General features: G+C 41.2%; 1 protein-coding gene across 1 annotated transcript in view; it reads right to left on the reverse strand.

Moving 5' to 3' along the window:
* The window catches only part of LOC112106610 (histone acetyltransferase KAT6B), a 207,258-nt gene extending 195,784 nt beyond the window's left edge, over positions 1 to 11,474 (reverse strand). Inside the window, exons 1-2 of the mRNA XM_029912007.1 lie at positions 11,403 to 11,474; positions 2,545 to 3,435 (exon numbers count right to left, since the gene is read on the reverse strand). Coding sequence (XP_029767867.1) covers positions 2,545 to 3,165 — 621 coding nt within the window. The 5' untranslated portion in view covers positions 3,166 to 3,435; positions 11,403 to 11,474. The remainder of the gene's footprint in view (positions 1 to 2,544; positions 3,436 to 11,402) is intronic.
* Positions 11,475 to 22,167: the final 10,693 nt, after the last annotated feature.

Genomic DNA, 22,167 nt, shown 5'->3' on the forward strand with positions numbered 1-22,167 from the left:
TGTACACACACAGCTTCTCCGTTATCCCACCCTGAGGTGCTACTACTTGTATTAGTAAGTACAACTTGTATAAGCAAGGGTTTACGAAATCAGACTAAATGTCCATAAAAACACAGATCTTTGAATTCAAGATGCTATTTTAATCATCATTTCTACAGAAGGGGCAACATGAATGGTCATGACCAATCTTCTGACATACTTTCTTTTTCTCCAGCATAAGAAATCGTACTTTAGTACGTTGTATATACCGCCACCGATTTAGATCAAAGAGGGGCCTTTAAAATATACTAGCCCTGTCAAAGTCTAGCTTTCAATGTGAAAGGCCAGTTGGCTACATTTTGGTAAATCAAATTCAAGGGATAATCTTGGGACACACCTTGTACAACCACTCTATGAACTATTCCTACTTTCAGTTAAAAAGTTGCACCACATTTTTTCCTTCAGTACTAACCTGTACACTTATGGAACGTAAGTATAGCAGCAAGATGAACAATATAAGACACATTTAAATAATTTATTAAAGAGATAGTTATTTTAAAATAAAGTCATGCAACTGGTAGTCACATACAAGACATTGTCCCCATAATAGTTTATAGGTGAATTCTTACAATATAGTTTAATGTGGCAGATCCTCAGCTGCTACATGTCAGCCCAGCTCTGTTATTTGAGTGGAGCTACACAGGTTTCCAGAAGCTGATGTAAAAAACTTTGAGTAAAATCTAAGCAGCATAAATTAGCAGTACATCTTTATACCTGAATTTGCTTCATATAATGAAAGCTCAATTCTTGTAACAACACTTGACATCAGAGGACTGATTTGTTGGACATATGTTCAAAAATCAAATTTAGATCTATATCAGCATTTCTTAGTGGTACAATGAAGGCTAACTTTTCCAGCACTATAACCTATGTGACGTCACTATCCCTACACTACCAGTGGAGATTTCCTCCTGAGAACACAGATCACGAAGATCCAACATATTATTATTGTGTTTTTGTTTGCTTCAAATGATTCACTTCAGTGTAGAATACTGGAATTACAGCAAGAATTCCTAAAGGTACTTGTAATGATGAAGCTCTCAGTGCTTTGCATAATTAGATCTATACAGTGTATGAATATAGAAAAAAAAAATCACACGGTAAGCGATACTCCTGAATTCCTATTCCAGTTCTAGGGCCTGATGCACCATGCACTTTTCATACATGAGCAATATCACTGAAATAAATTGGTAACTTTGCTTGAGCACCCCCATCTACATATAATTCTGCAGGCTCAGGCTTCTAGTCAGTGTCACTTTGCCATCAGCTCCATAGCTGAATTGTTTCTGTACAACAACGTAGAACAAGACATAAGCTAGGCTGAGAGGGGAAAGGAATGAAAGAAATCAGTGTGAAAACTGCTAAGAGGAGAATTGATAGAGATGCCGTTTGCAGCCCCCATAATTGTCAAAAGAAATGTGTATGTTATGCAAAGTCAGAAGTGAGCACTAACAAAATGCATCTGAAGTTCAAAAGCCACTCTGCAATTAATCAATTAAAAAAGCCACTGAGATGAATAATGCAAGCAGAGTGGGATACCAGATGGCAGAGTAGGAAAAATTCTAGGGAAGTTTCCAAAAGCACACCACAACCTCCAAGTGAGGAATGACCAAGGGTTCCCTTTAGGTATTTTTTATGCCATTGATGCTCTCTCATCATCTCATCCTTTAAAATCTTGGGATGAAAACACAGGGATAAGTTTGAGAAAGAAGTCAGAGCCATTAAACTCCTCTGCTGGAAGTATAAGGGCCACCTGGTAACAAAGCAGATGTATGATGGTCAAGAGAATTAAAATGGGCTGAGAACATTCTTCAGGACACTGAGAGCCACAAAAGATCCCATGGTAGAAGGAAGAGGAAGCAACACATTGATCTGACATCTGTAGTTCAGTTCCTAGATGCATGTATTATTAACTTCAGCTCACAATAACCACAGTTCTAAGGTGGAGTATAACTAAAATACATTTTTTTGTTGTTTTTTTTTTTAAAAGGACTTAAGACTACATTAGAAATTTATTAACAATAGATCTACTAATTAGTGTTACTATAGTTATAAAACAAATAGTGTCTGATCCATGCATTATAGTACAAAACTACACACACAAAGAAGTGAACTGCTTGAATTCTACTGATTTTTATGCCAGGATTATAGCAACATCATAACATTACTTTATCAAGCTGGTGGAATAGGGGACAAAAAGACATTTCATCTCCAAAAGTGCCCAAGCGCAAGGGCACACACACCCCTTTTCCACATAGCTCCTCTTCCCTATCTTAAAAAACAAAACCAGGAACAACCCAAACACTTCACAACAGCATATACAGCAATGCAGGCATCACCTTTCAGAATGTGTTAGTCAAAGATTCATTCACAAACAGTTAAATTAATCCAAAACTATTCCAAATTATAACAAGCAACTTCATATAAAACCAAAGGAAAACTGGAATAGTCATTTATTTGGATTTTGTTTTCACGTCTAGATTTGCCTTCATTTTCCACACTTACCTGGTCTTTTTCATGGGGTAGAAGGCTTACAGGTGGAAGAGAAGCTGGGAAAGCACTGGAATATTTTGGAGTTCCTTTACTGTCCAAACTACCATAATTCACCCTATATTGAGGTCCATCCTTCAGTAACCTCCCATTATTTACAGCACGCTTGGCCCCCAACCGTAATCTCTGCTGAAAGACAGGGTTGTTGAAAATACTTGCTAGGTCATTTTGACTTCTCAAATATTTCTCTATGTTTTTCAGAGAGGAGCCATTTGGTTCCTGAAGCCCTTCGATTGCTCTTCTCAATAGTTTATTCCAATCCACATTACGAAGCTCATTAGAGGCTCCTCTAGATCCCTTAACAGATTTAGGAAGAGTGCCAGGTTTAACAGATGAAAGCCGCCCAGGATTATCTGGGTCCTTGTAGGATGCAAGGCCTTTGTTGGTAACTTTAAGAATAGAGCCATCTTGAACACTTAGTTCCAACTGTTCTGAAACAGTTTTCTTATCTAATCCATGTGAAGCGCACACAGCATGACAAATTCTTTCTTCAGATGGCCTTTGCTTTTGCTTTTTAACCTTTTGTATAGCCTCAAGAATCCACTCTGTATAAAGTGGGTTTGCAAGTTTTACCATGGTTGACCAAGAATATCTTCCAGCCAAAAGTTACCCATAGAGGTTCCTCTTTATTCTTTTAACAAATCTTTCAAAGGTTATTCACAACTCTAAAACAATCAGAGAGTTCCACATGCTGTTTAGCAGCTTCTCATAAATATCCATCCTTCAGGAATCAGAAGAGACACAGAAACACGTGCTGACTGAAATTCCTTATCATTTTACCAACTTGGACGTCTAGAAAGACTGTTCCTGGTGGTACGGGTACATCCTTATCAAGGAAGGTAAAAGCTTTAGAGAGAGAAGAAAAGAAACAAACAATTAATGCTGAAATAGATACAAATTAGCAATAAAAATAATATTCTAGTGTCATTTTTTTTAGCTTGAAGATGGTCCAGTAACGAAGCCTCCATGTGACTTTTTAAAAACAGCACTTTATTTGCAAAATGTGTTTGAGAATTCCACACTTCCCTCCCCTTTTAGAAAGTGATCCACAGACTGCATAAATTTCTACTCATACCCAGTGTAACTGTAATTTTTAAGAGTCCCAATTCCCCAACCAATTACTCACTGCTTAGTTTTTAAAAGGATTCAATTCAGTGAAGTCTTTCCTGGTGGAACACTAGTGGTCAATAGACCTTCTTGAAGCCCACCACTGTAAAAAAGTAAACACCATACATATGCACTATAGTCTTGTAATTAATGAAGAAAGGATTAGCTGCACCTGTTAGGGAATTGGTTGATAAAGTGCCCTTTGTCAAACATTCCCTCCTTTTCAACAGGCTACAAAAATTAAAAACTACCTGTTTTGTTTGATTAGTTTATATATAGTTTAATCACAACCACCACCAGAACACAAATACTATATGACTGATAAAGTGCCCATAACAAGTATCAATGTCACAGTATGTACAGGGATAACCATACACCACTGAGCTACCATCACCTCTGAGGCTGAAAACAAGGGCCTACCTGTGCCAGCAATACCAGAGCTTCTTAGGAAAGAGGAACTTTGCCAATGGAGTGACAGGACGAGTCAGATAGGCATAATGTAATTACATTTATAATTCCTATTTTCAATATGAATTCACATGGTACAGTTAAGTCAAGTGTTCTATGTGCCATTTATCTGTGGCATTTGTCTCAAGACACAAATTGCCTCAGTTTCTTCTATTAAGTGAGTGATTACATGGCCTCCAAAGTTAGCTGAAGTTTAGAATACCATAAATAGTTTCTTGGTAAGGTGTAGACTCATTTTGTGTCAAGGTGTTAAGCAAATAAATATACCCATACACGGAGATGAAAATATACTTAATTGTTAAGATTATTCTGTCTCATGATGTAATCTTCAAATCTTAAAAATAGGTGTTTAAAAAAAGTTAACCGACTACGTCTGAGGTCATGCCCTATTATATGCCAGCTTTAAACAACAAGCACCACTTGATAGGATTAATAGTTTGATAAGAGATAAAGTAGAAAATAATAAATACCACCACATGGAACAGAACTCAACATTTAAACTGATTGTTCTTTTGAAAAGTAGAAGATTCTCCAATTCTCCAGAAAAATCTAAATTTAAACAAATATACATGTGTCAGCTGTTGAGGCAGTACACAATGACTCAACAGCAAAGTGCAAAGCCAATATTAATATCTCATGTAAAAAAAGTGGCTTTTGCAATCAAACCTGTCTATCCAATAAGCAGCTCACCTTGTTCTTTTAAATATAAATATTCTTGATCTACAATACCACTGAAAATTGAGTATATGGCATACTGTATTACCAGAAAATGGAATTGCAATTCCACAGGTCACACTTATCTAGCAGTTGTAATTATTCTAATCTTCTTACAAGGTTGTAAGTAATTTTCAAGAGGAGCAAAATAGGCATGTGTTGGGTCTTACATTTTTCTTCTTTCTTTAAGTTTCAACTCCAGATCAGGTCTCATGTGGTACGGCCCAGCAGGATTAAATAGTGGAAGTGTGGCCAGTTACTGATTAATTTAAATGGCTCTAAACCAGAGGTTCTCAAACCATGGTCCGTGGACCACCAGTGGTCTGCAAGCTCCATTCAGGTGGTCCGCGGATAGTTCCCTCTAAGATGAGACAATGAAGGGTTCACCCACCTAATTCTTGCAGCCGCGCAGGCATGGCTCCATAAATTAGGTGCCTGGACCCTGGAGAAGACACATGTAAGGTGAGGTGGTGGTGGCCTTGGGAGAAATAGGGGGTAGGTGGGAGGGGGCAGTGCGCAGTGGGATGAGAAGAGGGGGCAAGGGGAATTTGGGATGTGCAGGGCTGTAGCGGCCAGAGAAAGAGGTGACTTTCTCCAGCTCCAGGGCTGCGGCTGCCAAGGAAAGACAGCCCTCCTTCCCTGCCTCAGCTCTGTGGCAGGGGAGAGACCCCCCTGCTTCCCAGCCCAGGGGCAGCTGTGGTGGGGGAGAGAGGGGAGACGCCCAGCTTGTGGGCTGCCATGGCGGGGAAGAGAGGGCACATCCATTGCATTAGAAAGGTAAGACTACTGATATTAAAATATGAGTTGTGTGCTTTTATTTGTAGGAAAAGAATTTTAATTATTATTAAAAAAAATTATATTTAGTGCTTTTATCCAAAGTACTTTACAATAGTTAACTAATGGTACAAACAACATTCGGAAAGATCATTAAGTGGCCCGCTGAGTCCCTCAGCAATTTTCAAGTGGTCCGTGAAAAAAAGTTTGAGAACCACAGCTTTAGACCCAAGCAAGAGTTTTTATGAATGGGTCATCCTTTAGGTTTGGTTGGGGCTTAAGTAGTTTTGGGATTACAAATATATATATATTTTTTTTAAATTCGGAATGTCTTTTTATTCTGGCCGTCTGTTGAATTTCTGTGTTTGTAATCCCAAAACTACTTAAGCCCCAACCAAACCTAAAGGATGACCCATTCATATATTTTTATATTTAGGATTTGGATATTGCACTGACTCCAACACTGAAGCTTGTTGATCTAAACAGACTGGCTAGTGAAAAGGTAGCCCCACCCATTCAAAGTTTAATTCAAGTCCACACTAGTACACAAGCCACTTACCTATTACTGTTTGAAAACTGTTTTGCACATTTGAGAACAGTTTTCAGACTGCTGTAGCTAGAAGTGTTTAAATATAAATAGATATTCCATTGTGGACAGGGTTAAGTTTAAGATAGAAAGTCTACTCATGGGAGCCATGCTCTGGTTAACTACACAAGGAAGGTTCTAATACAGTTTCATTTTGGAACCAATTAGCACATGGATGAGAACTGTGGGTGAAGACCATTTCAGACATAGCTGCAATGCTCAAATAGGGAGAGAGCTTTAGGCTGAAAACAGCCCATGCTTTAATTTTTGATAATTTCTGAACCCTGGAAACTGTCAAAAAAAAAAACCCCACAAGTAAATATACCTTAGAAGTCACACTAACACCATTTTATAGGGCTTGCCCATATCCTGGAATAAAATCTTGAGGGAATTCCTTGCAGTGGCTACATTTCTTTAAAAATAAAAGGAGAGAGGGAAAGTTGTGTGGCTCTACCATGGATTTTCCATGGGGGATAAAGGTCAGTGCCTTAATTAAGCCCTCAAAACCATAATTGCTGAGTCATACAAATTTGCCACATTTTAAATTTACTCAAGTTTATACTACTACATTAATGTCATATGAACTACCATATCATTTCCATTAAATTCCAAACCACACAGTGTAGGTTCTGTTCTAACCTCTGAGGATACTGATGAAGCATATCAATATAAATACTGTAACCTGTGGGTTACAGGAATTTTTATTAGCCAATGGCTGTGGAAGAGGTGTGTGCAAGCTATAGGCTACTGCTAATTCTGACTACACTGCTGTGAAACTCTTGCAGCGAGCAGCAGAGTCACAATTCCCTCTGTGTCACACACAACCTCCTGCATACTAGCACCTACTAAATCAACACTGGTGGAGTGTATCACCAGAAGTTCAGGAGAATTTCCACTGCATATGACAAGGTTTTCTCAATGGAGAAGCAAGACCTCTAAAATTTACTTGCTCCAGAGGTCCAGCAGAGCCTGAGTTTGTTAAGCTTCAAGGCAATACTTGTGCAGTCAGGCTGTTGAATGACTTGTTTAAAAAGTTAACAAATAATGAGTGTTATTCTGTTTGTTTGTCATGGAGTGTATTTAATTAGGCAAAGCACACAGATGCCTTCACAATGGGCACCAAAAAGGTCTACTGTAAATGAAATACTTAATAGCAAACATTCTCCCCAGAACATAACCCAGTTCAGAGCTTTTATGTCTGGCTTGCCTTACTTTGTAGAAGTTCTAACTTTTTTTTTTTTTTTTTTTTTTATTAAAAAAAAATTCAGAAATTGGACATATTGGTAGCAATTATTAAGCCAAGTCTAAGACAACCAAAAATCAGATATAGTCTTTCAGATTCTATCCCCCAGTACATACTCAGCAAAATATGACTCCAAGAGTCTTTTCAAAGTTAAAACAAGTGAATATTGCAAGATTCAAAATAAAGCTACAATTAATAATTTTGTGAACTGTGCTTCTCTAGCACTGCTAAATCTAGATCAAAGTCACACACATTTAAAACTCAAAACTGCAATTGTTATTTGGCTAAAAGTTTGTTAACAACTTCATTTTGTTATGTATAATATAATCACCAATCTTCTTGGTGTCCACATTAATCTTCCAAAAAAATTCATTATTAAATAATATTCTATTAAGACTTTAATAAGCTCCAACAAAGCAAGGATTAGTTTCACCACCATAATCTTAAATTGGGAGGGACCAGTTCCAAGTCTCTTGGTGGCAGGCATTAACTTAGTGGGTTTAGCTGCCTCACACTGTGTATTATGGTTTCAGTTTCTCAAATGCTCAATTATGCCTTGTTTTGAAAGTCATAGCAACTTTGATTACTTTTAAAATGCAGTATTCTAGCAGCCAAGTGGTTAGGAGTCTGTAATCCTTTATATGTTCACAAAACGTAGCCAGACATTAATACTGAGCATGCAGATACAGGAGCTCTGGAAAGCACAGTATCTTACTTTGCAGTACAAGAAAAGATCTCTCTGTTCAATGGTTGGCCTGTGTTTAAATCATAAGCTAAGCTAGATCCAAAATAGTTGCAAAATCATAACTTAATTTTTAGAATGAAGCTAAATTGTGAAAAACAAATCTACTGTAGGGCTAAAGCAAATTAAAGAATACCTTGACTGAACATGTCATTACAGGATTATAGGATTAGTGACTATACTCAAGAATGACATCTTCCTTTAGACCAAACTAGTATCTGGATCATTCAGAAACAATTCTAGATTTAGAAAACAAACTGTTTGCTTAAATGGAAAGAAGTTTTAATCTAGCTGTTCTTTTTAATAAGAAAAAACAACAAGCTTTTCACACAGAGATCTGGGGGGGAAAGAGCTCAAAGTTGTCCTCAGTTGCTTTCAATATTATGCACAAATAAAAGTTTTTAAAATATGATTTTAACAGAATAGATGGGGGGGAGGGGGAGAGAACAGAAAAGACAGCGAGTTGTGCAACCTACTGGTGACCTGTAAAGTACCATTTCATTCAGCTCCTTCCTACTTGCTCTGTTCAGAGACAGCAGAAGCAGCAGCAGGCCAGCTCTCTGCTGCAGCATCAGGGTCAGGTAAGGATTGCAGCAGGAGTGGAGAAAGAAGAGAAAACTGCCATTGCATTAAACAAACTCTCTTGGCCATACTCCTTTCATCCAGCTCATTATTTAGAATTATGCAGCCCATCAATTCTAATTCTTCCCTACTACCCCTCAATTAAAGATTCAAGACATAAGTTTCCTTCTCAAAATAAATACAGCCACAAAAGAAAAATCAGACAGGGGGACTCCCAGTTCATAAGACACTCTTTAAACTAAAATTATTCAGATCATGGAGGCAGTGATTTTTTTTCTCTTCACATGGTATATACCTTTAATTATGAAAAGTGAATGAACTAGTACTTGTATAAACTTTAGCTAACTGCAAAGGGAGAGGCACTAGCAACTTTAGCTGCAAGAAACAGCTTAAGGGGTTATTTAATTTCTTGGAGAGCAGCATGTGTAAATCAGGATCTGATTAAGTATTTGGATGCTGCAATACCCCACAAACCAGCGTAAGATCACATATTAAAACAGCAACATGACAGAAACAAGCACCAGCAGCAGTAAGCAGCATCACCACAACCTGACAGCAACAAAACTAAACGTTTGCCCTTCACACCTTCCCCCCTGCATATTTTTCAAGCACTGAACATGCTACTACTATGACAGTGATTTCAAGTCATCAGCGACTGGAAGGAGGGAATATTTTAACTCCCTGCTTAGTCTGGGGTTGATGCTTTTGTTGGAGATATATTTTTGAGGAACTGGGGGTAATTTAAAGGAAAAGTTTTTTTGCGAGGGGGGCAGAATTTGTAATTCTCAGTGAGATAAGTGGCAAGTTTTGGCAGGGGATTATTTTAAACTAAGTGTTTTCAAGGTGGAATTTTTGAGGTGGCATGTTTATTTTGAAATGCACAATATTTTTGCAACCTGGGGTGGGGAGGATGTATTGGCAAGTCTCAGTCGGCTATCGCAGGGGGATGCTTTATTGGGAAGGGAGATGAAGGGTGTCATTTTATTTTAATTTTTAAATCTCCCCCCCCCCCACCGCCGCATTTTAATGCACAAACGTTCTGCACGTTTTATCTGGCAGGGCTGCAGAACCGGGTGGGTGGGGAGGGCAACATCACTGTGCAGCTGTCCGCACATGAGGCGGTGCCTGTGTATGTGTGACATGCTCTCCCCTCCCCTGGGGGAGGGATGCTGTGGGGACAGATCTCCCCTCCCCCTCTCAGGGTACCACTCACCTCTGCTGGGATCAGGGCTGGGAGGGGGAGGAGCAACCTCCAGGTGGTGCTGCTGCTGCTGCTCCCCCTGCTGCTGGCTCTTCCCCCTGCTGCTGCTAGGCTGAGGCAGCTGCCGCCACTGCTGGTTCCCCTCCGCCCCCAGCTGCCGTACTCCCCCTGCTGCTGCTAGGCTCACCTAAGCCGCCGCCATTTTGTTTCACCCTGTTGTAGTTAACGTGAATCCGACATGACACTGATTACAGCCCAATGGAGTCTCATTAAAACCTTACCTACCCCCCCCCCCCCAGCCTCGCGCGCCCCGCCCACCGCCGCCCGGCATTGGGCCGCGCCGCACCAAGCTCATTGGCCGCTCCTCGCTGTCCATCACCAGCCCGCAGGAGCGGCGCACCCCGCCCAGCAGCCAGCCAGGCTCCCCATTGGAACGTGGGGCGTGCCAATCACGAGACACGCCCCTTCCCTCACAAGGAACCCCGCCTACCTGTCAAGGGGGAGGCACTGTGGACAACCATTAGCCGCTGCCGCCGCCAAACACCCGCAGGGCCCCGGCTAGCCCCTGGCCCAGCCTTGAACTCTACCGATTGGCAGCCGATTACTAGTTAGGGCGAGGAATCTCGCAACCTTGCCCTTCTATTGGCTGCCGCACCCGTCAATCTCGCCTACTTCCCACCCCCTCCCCCCCAGTCACCGACTACTCCTGAAGTTTGTTCGAGAGGTGAGCTCTGGCAAGCGACAACGACGGCCGCTCAGGGCGGGCGCGCGACACACACTAATACACAGCGTTAAATATTGAGCTTCATGCGCGTGCCACGGATCTTGCCACTCGTACGGGCGGGCGAGATAGACCCTGCGTGTTGTCTCAGCATAACCCTCCCGAGGTGCCTGGCACTAGCAGCGGCTTAGCGCGCACGGACGCAGCCCGCACCACGGAATGGAGGGGGTGAGGGGCACAATGACTCCCAGCTCCAGCGCCACATGCAGGTCCCTGCAAGTTTCCCCATGCAACGCACAAGGACTTCCCTGTCATCCCTTCTGCTAAGGAACGATTACAACCTACCCGTACAGGGTGGGCGCATGCAACACACAAAAAGCCAGCCACCCCCTGCCTTCCCTCCCCCACCCAACCCAGCCATCCCCTCCTCTGCAACATGCACAGGGAGGCTGCAATGCTTTACCGAGCATAAGTGTCTGCAAACACGTGCATCAGCCTCCAATGCAAAAAGAAAAAAAAAAGTACCCAGCTTACTGACAACCCCCTTGCACAGAGAGAGAGGAGGGAAAGGGGGTTATTATGGTAAATTGCAGCCTGTCACCTAATACAAAACAAAACCCATCGCATGCTCCCTGTTATTCCCCCCACCCCCACGTAAACTCCTATGAGTCTAACCTCTGGTGCAGGTTTCCCCCCTTTGCTTGCAATGACCTCCTTTCTCTGGCTGTGTGTGTTTCTGCAGCAGCGGTTCCTGCGGAATGTGCTGCCCCTGAAACGCGATCGCAGCTTCTCTCTCTCTCTCTCTCTCTCTCTCTCTCTCCTGGCTGCAACCAGAGCCAGGAACACAACAACAACACAACCTCCCCCTCACACATACACAGCGAGGAAACGCAGCCAGGAGAGACAGACAAGGAAGGGGGGGGGAGGTTGAGAGAATCCGAAGTTAATGGATTGATTGCATCAGTTACCTTTTCTAAACTCCTTTGCAAAAGGAAAAAAAAGAATAATATATAGAGAATACCTTGTCTCCCCTCCTCCTCTGTGGGGCTCGTCTTCTTACACTTACACACACACACAAAGAGGGGTGGGAGAGAGATCAGACACACAAAAATGGGTTGCAACCGTTCACATCAGGATGTGGGGAAGCAAAGGAAAAACAGAACAAATAATGACTATTATTAATTTTTTTTAAAACCCACCCTAAACCTCAAGCCTTCCTGATGCTAAATGGAGGCAGATTGGAGGACTGGTGCTAAAACACAGAACCTGAAAACAGCTAATTGAAAGGTTAATCTACATAGACTGTGACAGATGAGGTCCCTCCCCACTTTTCTCTCTGCTGCTGGAAAGTAGGAAATTGAGCTTTTTTAAAAAAAAAAAAAAAAAAAAAAGGAGGAAAAAAATTGAAGGTTGGAGGGGTTGTTTGTTTCTGATTATCAGTGCCAGTCTGGTTAGGTCTGGGTTACGTGCCAGGCATTAGGGGGGTTAGGTTTGGGGTGATTTGGTTGGAGTGGATGGTGGAACATGGTTATCATAAACATCTTTGGTGATTTTAAAGCATTCTGCAGGGCTGTCAAGCTGCTGAGATCATTTAAATGAGGGAAAATATATATAGGGAAATTTAAAATGTTTAAATAAAAAAACACATAGAGACTGCAAAATCCTTCATTATAAAATGCTTTAAAATTGCTTCAATCCATAATGAGGGAGTCTCCTGCACCCCACTTTCCCCACTCTGGGCAGGACTGTGTTAGAGGGAATCAAAATTACCGATGGAACAGAAAAAGGATGAGGAATTTGTGAATATTTCCCTCCCCTCAAATCTGATGTTTATCTGGTGAGATTAGTATAAGGACTTATTTTAGGGGACAGGGTGTCCTGATTTCTATGTGTATTGGGGTTATGGGAGGGCTACACTTGTGTTGGGTCCCATTTCCCACCCCCATTTTCATGCTGCAGTCTTGAGTGACATTGGCAAGAGCCAGACATCAGGTCAAAGCTTTCATACCTTCAGATGTTTGCTCAGCTATGGTTAGCAAACATCACACTTCACTATAGTCTAACATAATAGAATGTTACCTGCTGTGGTAGCATGTGATAGGGTGAAAGGTAACTTACTCCAGCATCTTTTCAAAAAGATCCTCCCTGTTTCAGATACTCAATTTGGGACTTGATCCTGCAAACACACACATGCTTAATGTTACTCACATGAGTAGGCCCATTTACTTCACTTTCTACACACTGTGGATGAAATGCTGCCCACAGGTGTTCCTCTGTAACCACAGACCCTCAAAATTTTGTGAAGTTCAGCTCTGGCTTAGTACCTGTACCCCAGAGGAAAAAAGAAAAGAAAGACCACTGCCTTCAGCGTGTGGATAGAAAATCACCTGTTCCAATAAATCAAGAAGGTCTTTCCCAGGGAGTAGATGCTCCCTATAGATCAGCAGGGGATCTAGACTAATGCTAAATATTAAGGTTTATTACAACTATTTCAGCAAGTCAGTTGTTTCAGATTGTGCATAAGACAGCTATGGTGTGTTGTTTTAGAGCCCTGTAAAATTGAGTGGGCTATTTACAGAAAGCCACTTGGTGAAAATTTTATTCCAGTCTATATCTATGGAAAAACATCTGTTGACTGAGGATTTTCTGTCAATGTTTTTATCTGCCCAAGTGCAGTATTACAAACACATGGTGGGAAATTGTATTTTGATCTAGTATTTGTTGGAGAATCTTGCTTTCAGCATCCACCACATTCGTGTAATATACAGGATTTGGTGATGCTTTAAAAATAGTTTAAAATTATTGGGAAATAATATAAATCATGAAAAGGGCTGTAGCACGGCCTCACATTTGGAACACTGTTCGGAATGTTGTGTCAACATTTCTATTGTAAACCCCTTTTTTCAGGACGTTTGCAACTTGGTTGGTGGTAAAAGAGAAAAAAATCTCTTGAGACTGAAACTTGGCATGACACATCTCAGTCCAGGAAACAAAACTCTGGGGAAAACTTGACAATGTGTTTGGCCATTTTGGATTTAAGAGTGTACGAAAGACATAAAAAACAGGATTGCTAGAAAGTTCGTGTTTTCAGATATTCCTCCTTCACCCCCCTTACCACACCCCAATTCTTCTCTATCTAGAAGGGCTTCTCTAAAGGAAATTTTTCAGGCTTCTAAACCATTAAATATTCTAGTTTTTTAGCACTTGAAAAGAAGGAGCATTCAAAACTATTTCATAAAAATATCCATGTCCAGGAATCTTTAATTGGGCAAAAGTTCCTAAAGGCGTCAGATTCTGCAACTGTTTATTCATGTTCTTAACTTTATGTATTTGAGGATGGTTTACATGATTCGTAAGTGTTGGAAGGTTTGGGGCCCAACTTAGTGTGTTTGCTGTACTGTTATTTCGCACATATTTTTTCCCCACTCAGATGTATTTCAGTCTGTGAGCTAAATATGGGATCCCTATGTTGTATTTAATTTGATCTAATCAGAGCAAATCATATCTTAATTAAAAACAATTGTTTTTAAATTGATATACACAAGGACATTAAGAATGTGACAGAAGCCAATAAAAGTAAAGAAATGTTTTCACCCATCTAACTGTGGGGGGTTTACATTCCTACAACTACTATTTGCAATGTTGTTGTTGCTGTGTTGGCCCCAGGATATGAGATAGACAAGGTAGGTGGAGTAATATCTTTTATTGGACCAACTTTTGTTGGTGAAAGACAAGCTTTTGAGCTCCACAGAGTAGAAGAGCTTGAAAGCTTGTCTCTTTCACCACCAGAAGTTGGTCCAATAAAAGATATTACCCCATCCCCCTCTTGTCTCTGATAACTATTAACACTAATGAGATACAATACCAAATAATGCCAAATAATTATGGTTCAATTCACCGTACCGTGTCAATTTCCTTCCCTTAATTATGATAATCCTAATACTTTTGTTTTTCTGTAAAAAATATAGGTAAAATGTCACATTTCCACCATTAGACCCATTTGTTTACACATATCTACATGTTTTATGTACTGTATGTCTTTAGGGTTATTGCAGAAATCCAGACACACTGCCCACCTGGGGGACACAAGCCAGTGCAAACAAGGATATAGTCAGGGCCTAATTTTTAGAAGTGCTGAGCATTCTCAGGGGCCACATACTTCTGTTGGAGCTGTGGATGCTCAGCAGCTCTGGCATCCAAGCCCTTCAGGCTGAACTATTCTCCTTGTAACCACAGTGTTATAGAAGTTTGAGCTCAGAGCTTAATCGGAAGCGCTACAATACTTGTGTTCAGACGTGTCTGTGAAGCATGTGTTGGGCATTATACAAATAATAATAATAAATTAGGGCCTGATCCTGCAATCTATGTAGGGGCTACTCCTTGAGGTCAGTGAGGCTACTCCTGTGTGTAGTTATTTCCACATGTAAGTAGGATCAGGGCCTTAATCTGTGGTGTAACTCCATTAAGATCAGTGTGGTTACACCAGGATGGATTTGTGTAACGGGGCTCAGGGAACCAGAGAAACAAGATGAAGCTGAAGTTTCAACCTTCACTTTAAACCTCTTTACTTTATTTGTGTCAAACAAACATCAGCTAAGGGCTGACAAATTAGCAACAGTTCTGAAATGTGAGGTCTCTATCAGCTAAATACACATGCTGCCCATTTGCAAAAGGCATGTCCTTCACCGAGTGTGTTTCTCTTCCTTGGAGTCATTATTGTCCATTATTTTTATATGAATTTAGAAAAAAAAAGGGGGGGGATACATCATTTTAATAATAGACCCCAATTTATCTCTTCTGGAGCTGTTAAGGGGTGAAATCCAGATCCCACTGAAGTAAATGGCAAAAGTCCCATTGACTTAAATTCAGCCACAATGTCACCCAAGACTTATTGTGTAATGACCATACATATACACATATCAGCAAATTCCACCTGAAGCTCTCCTGTCCCTGACTCAGGTCGTTGGCTGTAGTGACCTTGGGGATAAAGCTCGCTATAAGAGCTCAGTAAGTTACTTCTCTGTCCAGGAGTTTTGTAAGTGTAAGTGTCTCCATGGATCTGTCAGATACACAGATTCTGTAGCAACATCTCTTCTTCTGGTCTGCTTCACTGCCCGAGTTCAACAGCTAGGCTGTTGCCCTCACTTTGGCCTCGAGCCCCCACATAGATTTCTTTCTGGCCTGGAATAACTTAGCCCTTCTTAATTTCACCTCTGCTTTTCTGCAGCCTGTTACTTGCATTGTAACTGAACCTGAAAGAGTGATCCATATATATGAGACAATCGCTTTGAATGTGGATTTTACATTTCTTGTCTTATGTATGAGAATATATGGTATGCTTTATTATATGCACTATAGCATAATGGAACTCCGATCCCAGCCTTTAGGTTTCACCTCACACAAGTAATTAATAAATAATAATGAATATGCATAGTGAAATATTTATGAAACTATATCCTGGGCATGTGCAGTACTCACTTCTCAACATCAGCTAGCTCAGCCATTATACTTAAAATACTTAGATGATAGTATAAAATAATCACCTGCTGATACCTCATTTAGTTCTTTTGTTTGTTTCTAAATCCCTGAAACTAAGGGTTTACAGGAGAAATGCTGACACAGCCTTAGTTCAAGAATTATAATTGGTGTGATGCTATAATATGAGAATAACAATGTTTGTGCTGGATCAATTGCCATCCCATTGGGATAAAGAGTGACTTTTAATAATAAAATCACACTTCTGTAACTTGTTTAATCCAAGGATCTCATTTACAAACATTAATTAATTAAGCCTCACAACAGCCTTATTAGGTGAATGCGTATTATTATCCCTGTGGAGATGGAGAAACTGAGGCACAGAGTGGAGTGGCTTGTAGTGAGTGCTAGAGCTGGGAAGAGACCTCAGCTGTTCTGATAGTTAGTCCCCTGTTCAAACCCCTTAGGGTATGACTACACTGCAATAAAACACCCACAGCTGGCCTGTGTCAGCTGACTTGGGCTCGTGGGGCTCTGGCCAAGGGGCTATAAAATTGCAATGTAGACATTCAGGTTCAGGCTGGTGCCCAGGCTCTTGGACCCTGGAGACCTCACAGCCAGAGCCTGAACATATACACAGCATTTTTATAGCCCCGCAGCCTGTGCCGCGCGATCCTGAGTCAGCTGACATAGGCCAGCCATGGGTGTTTTATTGCAGTGTAGACATGCCCTTAGAACACCTTTCCAGTTCCAGTTAGAGAATAACTGTTAGCCAAGGAGAGCAAAACCGCTTGCTTGTAAATACACATATTGACACCTTGTTCTTTTGCCACAGTAACTACAGTTCAAGGCAGATATACCTCATATACCTCATCAAGAGGAATGGGTTTCCACGGCTTTAAAGAAGCAGGCCTCACACAAAACAAACAAGGAAACAAACAAAAATTCCCTAAAACAAAGCAGAAAGAATGAAATGTGGGGTTTATATTATATAGTGCCTTTCTTATGCACATTATCCCAAAGCCCTGTGTAATGCATAACCAAATCAAGGTCAGATTGCATACTGACAGATTCCATTTATAAATAGTTAATAAAGGGTTAATAAGTGATTAATAGACATTTTAACAAATGGTTAATCAATAGTTATGAGTCCAACAGGTCAATAGGATGTTTATAACCTTGACTTATAATCGTCTATAACATCTATCAACGTGCTCATAACCCTCTATAACACATATAAGCATGTTGCAGACATGAGCAGTAACACCTGCTAATCATTTACTAACCCTTTATAAATGGAACTGTAATATAAAATGTGATCCAAAACTATTCTGATAAAGAAAAAACAGTAGCCTCTGGTCATCCAATCTGCAGTAAGTTCTGTCATATTTATATTGGTTTTAAGGGATTTTCCCCCCTGTAAAATGTATCTCTATGGCTGATGGAGTTTGACTGCTGGGTGCAAAAGCAGTATTTTCCTGTCTAATCCCAAGAGGAAAGGCTGTCCTTTTAAATTCCAGCTCTCTGTGTCAGGCAGTATCATTGAACCTGGCACAGCTTTGTGTTTTTACACATATTTACCATGATACTTTGTTAAGGCAGTTGATGAGATGAAGGATGGAACTGAAAATGAATAGAGATCTGTTTTCTCAAAACTAGTGAAAGCGGCCATAATCGGGGTCTGTACAGGCCCTTCATCCACAAATTGTGCTAGGGTTTGTTAGTCTAGGTGAAACAGGAGGAGAGTGGTGTTTGTAGGAACCATTTTAACACCTCAGCTTGTCTTTGTTAGCATTAAAGTAATTAACTCTCCAATCGTTATCGGTTGACTTGCCCACAGGTTCAGGTTTCCCTCCTGCTGTTCCCTTTGGGGATATTGAGTTGTCACTTGTTGAGCGGATGGGATTCTCTTTAGAATTCACATGAAATCCCTTTCATGGCTTCCCAACAGTTTTATCGGTGCTCTCTAAGCTGCTGGAGTGCTCTCGCCCACTCTTTTAATGGGTTTTACATTCACCTTCTCCAGACCCATCTGGAGAGGATGAGAGAGAAAATGCCTCTCCCCAGTAACCCTTTTGCTGAGCACACCAGGAGAAAACAAGACCATCCTCGCCCGCAGCTGAGCCACTGGGAGAAACTGGATAGGCAGATTTAATAAATAACGATACTCTGAGCTTCTGAAACACCCTAAATCTGAGGATCCCAATGGTTAATGAATGAAGCTTCACAACCTCCTACTGGGAGGTAGTTATAGAACATTGGTATCCAGTTATAGCTGGTTGAAGTTTTCCAGATTTTGATTTTTCAATTAGTTGTTCTCGTCAGATGTTGTCAAGACGAACAGAATGTGTGGTAGGGGACTTTTGACCACATTTTCATCAATTCCATTCCTCTCTGATCCCTAACTAGCTGTATCCCCATTTACCACATGAGGAAACTGAAATGGCCCTATGGGTGCATTACAAGCCAGCATAGTTTAGAGCAGCCCTGAGTCTGCTCTGAGTTACTCTTGAAGCTGAGTAACTTCCTTTGTGGCCCCTCCCCATCATGTCTTGTGAAGCTGTGTCATGTGGAGCTCAGCCAGACACCAGGATCGTGGCTGCTATCTCCTGCTGGGATTTTAACTGGGTATATTTACTTGTTTATTGTTATTTGTATATTTAATGTTTATTTAAAATGCATTGACTGCTTTAGTTGTGGATGCCCTGGTAACCACTTCCCATGGCTGCTAACACCAGCTCAGCTCCACCCATCTTTGCAACATAGAGAGCCTTGGCATAGATGGGAAGTCCACTGCCCAAACCACTTCAAGCACGATGTGTTCTAACCTTGCTCAGAGTTGGTCTAATCAGCCTGGTGTCATCACCCAGCGGTCAGTCTAACACTGCTGAAGCTGAACCAGTGTTATAAACAGAGGGACATGTTTTTAAAACATCTCTTGTGGAGGAAAGAACTGTGTGTAAAAAGAATTTTTGGAAAGGTACCTGATGGATCAATCGATTGACTGATCTGCCTGTGGTATTTGAAAACGTTAATGACCAGAGTAGCTAGGAACTGCTGTAAAGCTAAGGTAAATTATCAGTGCTGGAAACATAAAGTAATCCTCTTTAAATATTCAGCTGCAGAGCCCTGTGGCATAAGCTATCCCTTATGTTCTCTGTCATGGCTAGGTAGATAGTGACTCATCATGATGCTGGGGTGGGGGACTCAGTCTGGCAACATTAAGGCTTTTGTTTAATTCATAGAAAAAATATTGTTTTATTTTAAAAGGGGGAAATTTCCAACTCTCTCAGCTGATAGAAGCAGAAGCAAGATCAGGGCAGGCAGTGCTGTCGCTGCATGTATTTGTGTGGTGCTAGCCATCACCCCCGCACTATCCTGATGTTTTTTCCCTTTGTTATTTTGTATCCCACAGTGCCAGCTAAGTCAGTGAGTTGTCACACTCAGCACTGGTGCTGCAGGATACAAAATAGCTGAGGGGGAAAAATCAGAATGGTTGGAAGGTGGAAGGGAAAGGCTATTTTTTTTTTTTTAAACAGTAGCACCAGCTGCATCCTGCAAGTTGCTAAATTAGCCAGTCAGTTGTTTTTCCTTTTAATTTTTGTGTGAATTCAAGAATAGGTCGTGGATGTCTTGGCAACTCATGAATGAGGCCTTTTATGAAAGAATTCACCTTGCAGAGGCACTGCTGTCAGACGCACAGGCCTCTTTCCATTAATTAAGCTACAGAACATCCTCTCTCATTTTTGATCCCCCTTGATGCCTGGGTAATCAGGCCCTGAGCTTTTCCCCAATATCCATCCCTGTTTCACTTGCTTTTTGCAGGATGTCCTCCCTCCCGATTAATTTTGGGCCACCAAACATTTTTGTTTAATACCTTTTCATGTTGCTTATTGCCAGCTATTTAGATTTCATCTCCTGTGGCTATATGGGAACATGAATATCTTGCTCTGATGCAAACACCAGTGTTCTCCATATCAGCAACTGAAGGTGCCTGAGAGCAAAGGGGGATATTTTAAAAGCACAGATGGGAGCTAGGCAATTAATTGACTTTCAATGGGAATTGGGTGCCTAACTCCCATCTGTGCCAATCAAAATCTCCTCTTAATTTTAACTTGTCTTACTCACATGAGCAGTCCTATTGAAGGCAATGGGAGTTGGCAGTCATCATTGCTAGAAAATTCTAGTGCAGAATTGGGGCCTGTAACAACTTAGACTTACATTGTGCCTTGTATCCCGAAGGATCCCAATGGTCTATGTAACTGTATAGTAAAAGCACAATTAATGAACTGAAGCATCTATCTCATACAACTCTTTAATACAGCCTTGCAAAACTGCCATAGGGCTTCACCTGCCCGGATTCAAACTCTCTTCACCCATCCTTTTCTTTGATGATTATAAAATGGAAATGCTTACTATCAAAATGTATATTTTCCCTGAGCGAATATAGGCCTCAGTCCTGCAAACTCTAAAGGACATGTGTAATTTTACTCATCTGAGTAATCTTAAAGATTTCAATGGCATTACTCATGTGAATTAAGTTATGCACCTGCTTAAGGGCCTGATCCAAGATCACTGAAGTCAGTGGAAAGACTCCAATTGAGTTCCATGAACTTTGATTCACACTCTATGTGTTTGCAGGATCAGGGCCTAATTTTGTGAGGATGAATTAATATAACTATAACACAAGAAAATAAAAGTACAGTGACAGTATAAAATATAAGTTTCAAAATTTTGTGTATTAATTGTTCCACATAAAGGTCAAAGTTTTCAAAAATGACTAGTGATTTTGGGTGCCCAACTTGAGACACCTTAATGGGGCCTGATTATCTGAAAGGGATGAACATTTGCCCTTTGATAATCAAACATCTTTCTGAGGGTGGCTAGGTGCCCGGTTTTCGACAGGAAAGTCCAGTTGAAAAAGGGGATCTGACAGTTTCCGATCAGCTCTACTAACTGGACCCCAAAGTCCAGTTACTGTGGGCCGGGGAGGCACTGGGTCATCACCCACGCCAGCCCCTACTCAGCCAGGGCCGCCTCCTATCTGCATCAGGCAGCTACAGTTCCCAGCCCTGGCAAAGCAGGCGAGTCCCTCCTGACCCAGGTGGAGGGGTGGGAGAGGAAAAGCAGCGAGCGACAGGGGGGCGGGAGGAAAAGGAGTGGATGGGGTGGAGCCTTGGGGGAAGAAGCAAGGCAGGGGTAGGATCTTGGGGGGAAGAGGCGGGGCACGGGAGGTTCCGGCACTCCTGCTGGACTGTCTGGTTTTTAATTATTACCAAGTTGGCAACCCTACGTATGCTGTATGAGATTGGGCACTCCAAAATAAGTCATTTTTTAAAACTTGGCCAAAAGAAATTCCATTCAAAAATAAGAAGTACGTCTGTGACCCCTAGCTCTTGCTCTTACTGGGAGACAAAGGGCACATTTGTGGATCATAAAGAAAACAGATACTGAGTTATCTAACAGGAAGGAAATCTACAAACATATGTAATAAATTCCAACATTACATCATAAATGGAACTACCTTACAAATGCTCTGTGAATGCTAAGAAGCATGAGAAAACATTCGAATAGTGGTAAAAACTGATAAGTAAATAAGAAATAATTTACACCGAACATATTCATTTTCCTTGTAATATGGTTGCCTTTAAAAAGTCAGCATATTCCAACAATTACCAGATTATCTGAGATACCACAGGTTTTCCCTGTATTAAAACTTGGAATCAGGTAGTATTGGAAATACTACTTGGATTGTAAGCTTTTCCGTGCAGCTCTGCTTTAGCTTCTAGTCCAGGGCTGCTGCCTGCTGGGAGTGTGTGAGCCCTAGGGTAGGAGACTAAAGTTTGGATTTTTAGTATAGTTTTGTAATTGGCACCTTGGGCCCTGCACCCCTTTGTGGTGAGGGGAAATCCTGGGATCAGAAGCAGTCTGATTCCTGCATGAAGAGGGCACATGCCAGCAGCGA

This window comes from Terrapene carolina, unplaced genomic scaffold (genome assembly GCF_002925995.2).
Source record: "Terrapene carolina triunguis isolate 2854851 unplaced genomic scaffold, T_m_triunguis-2.0 Scaffold147, whole genome shotgun sequence".
Taxonomy (NCBI): domain Eukaryota; kingdom Metazoa; phylum Chordata; order Testudines; family Emydidae; genus Terrapene; species Terrapene triunguis.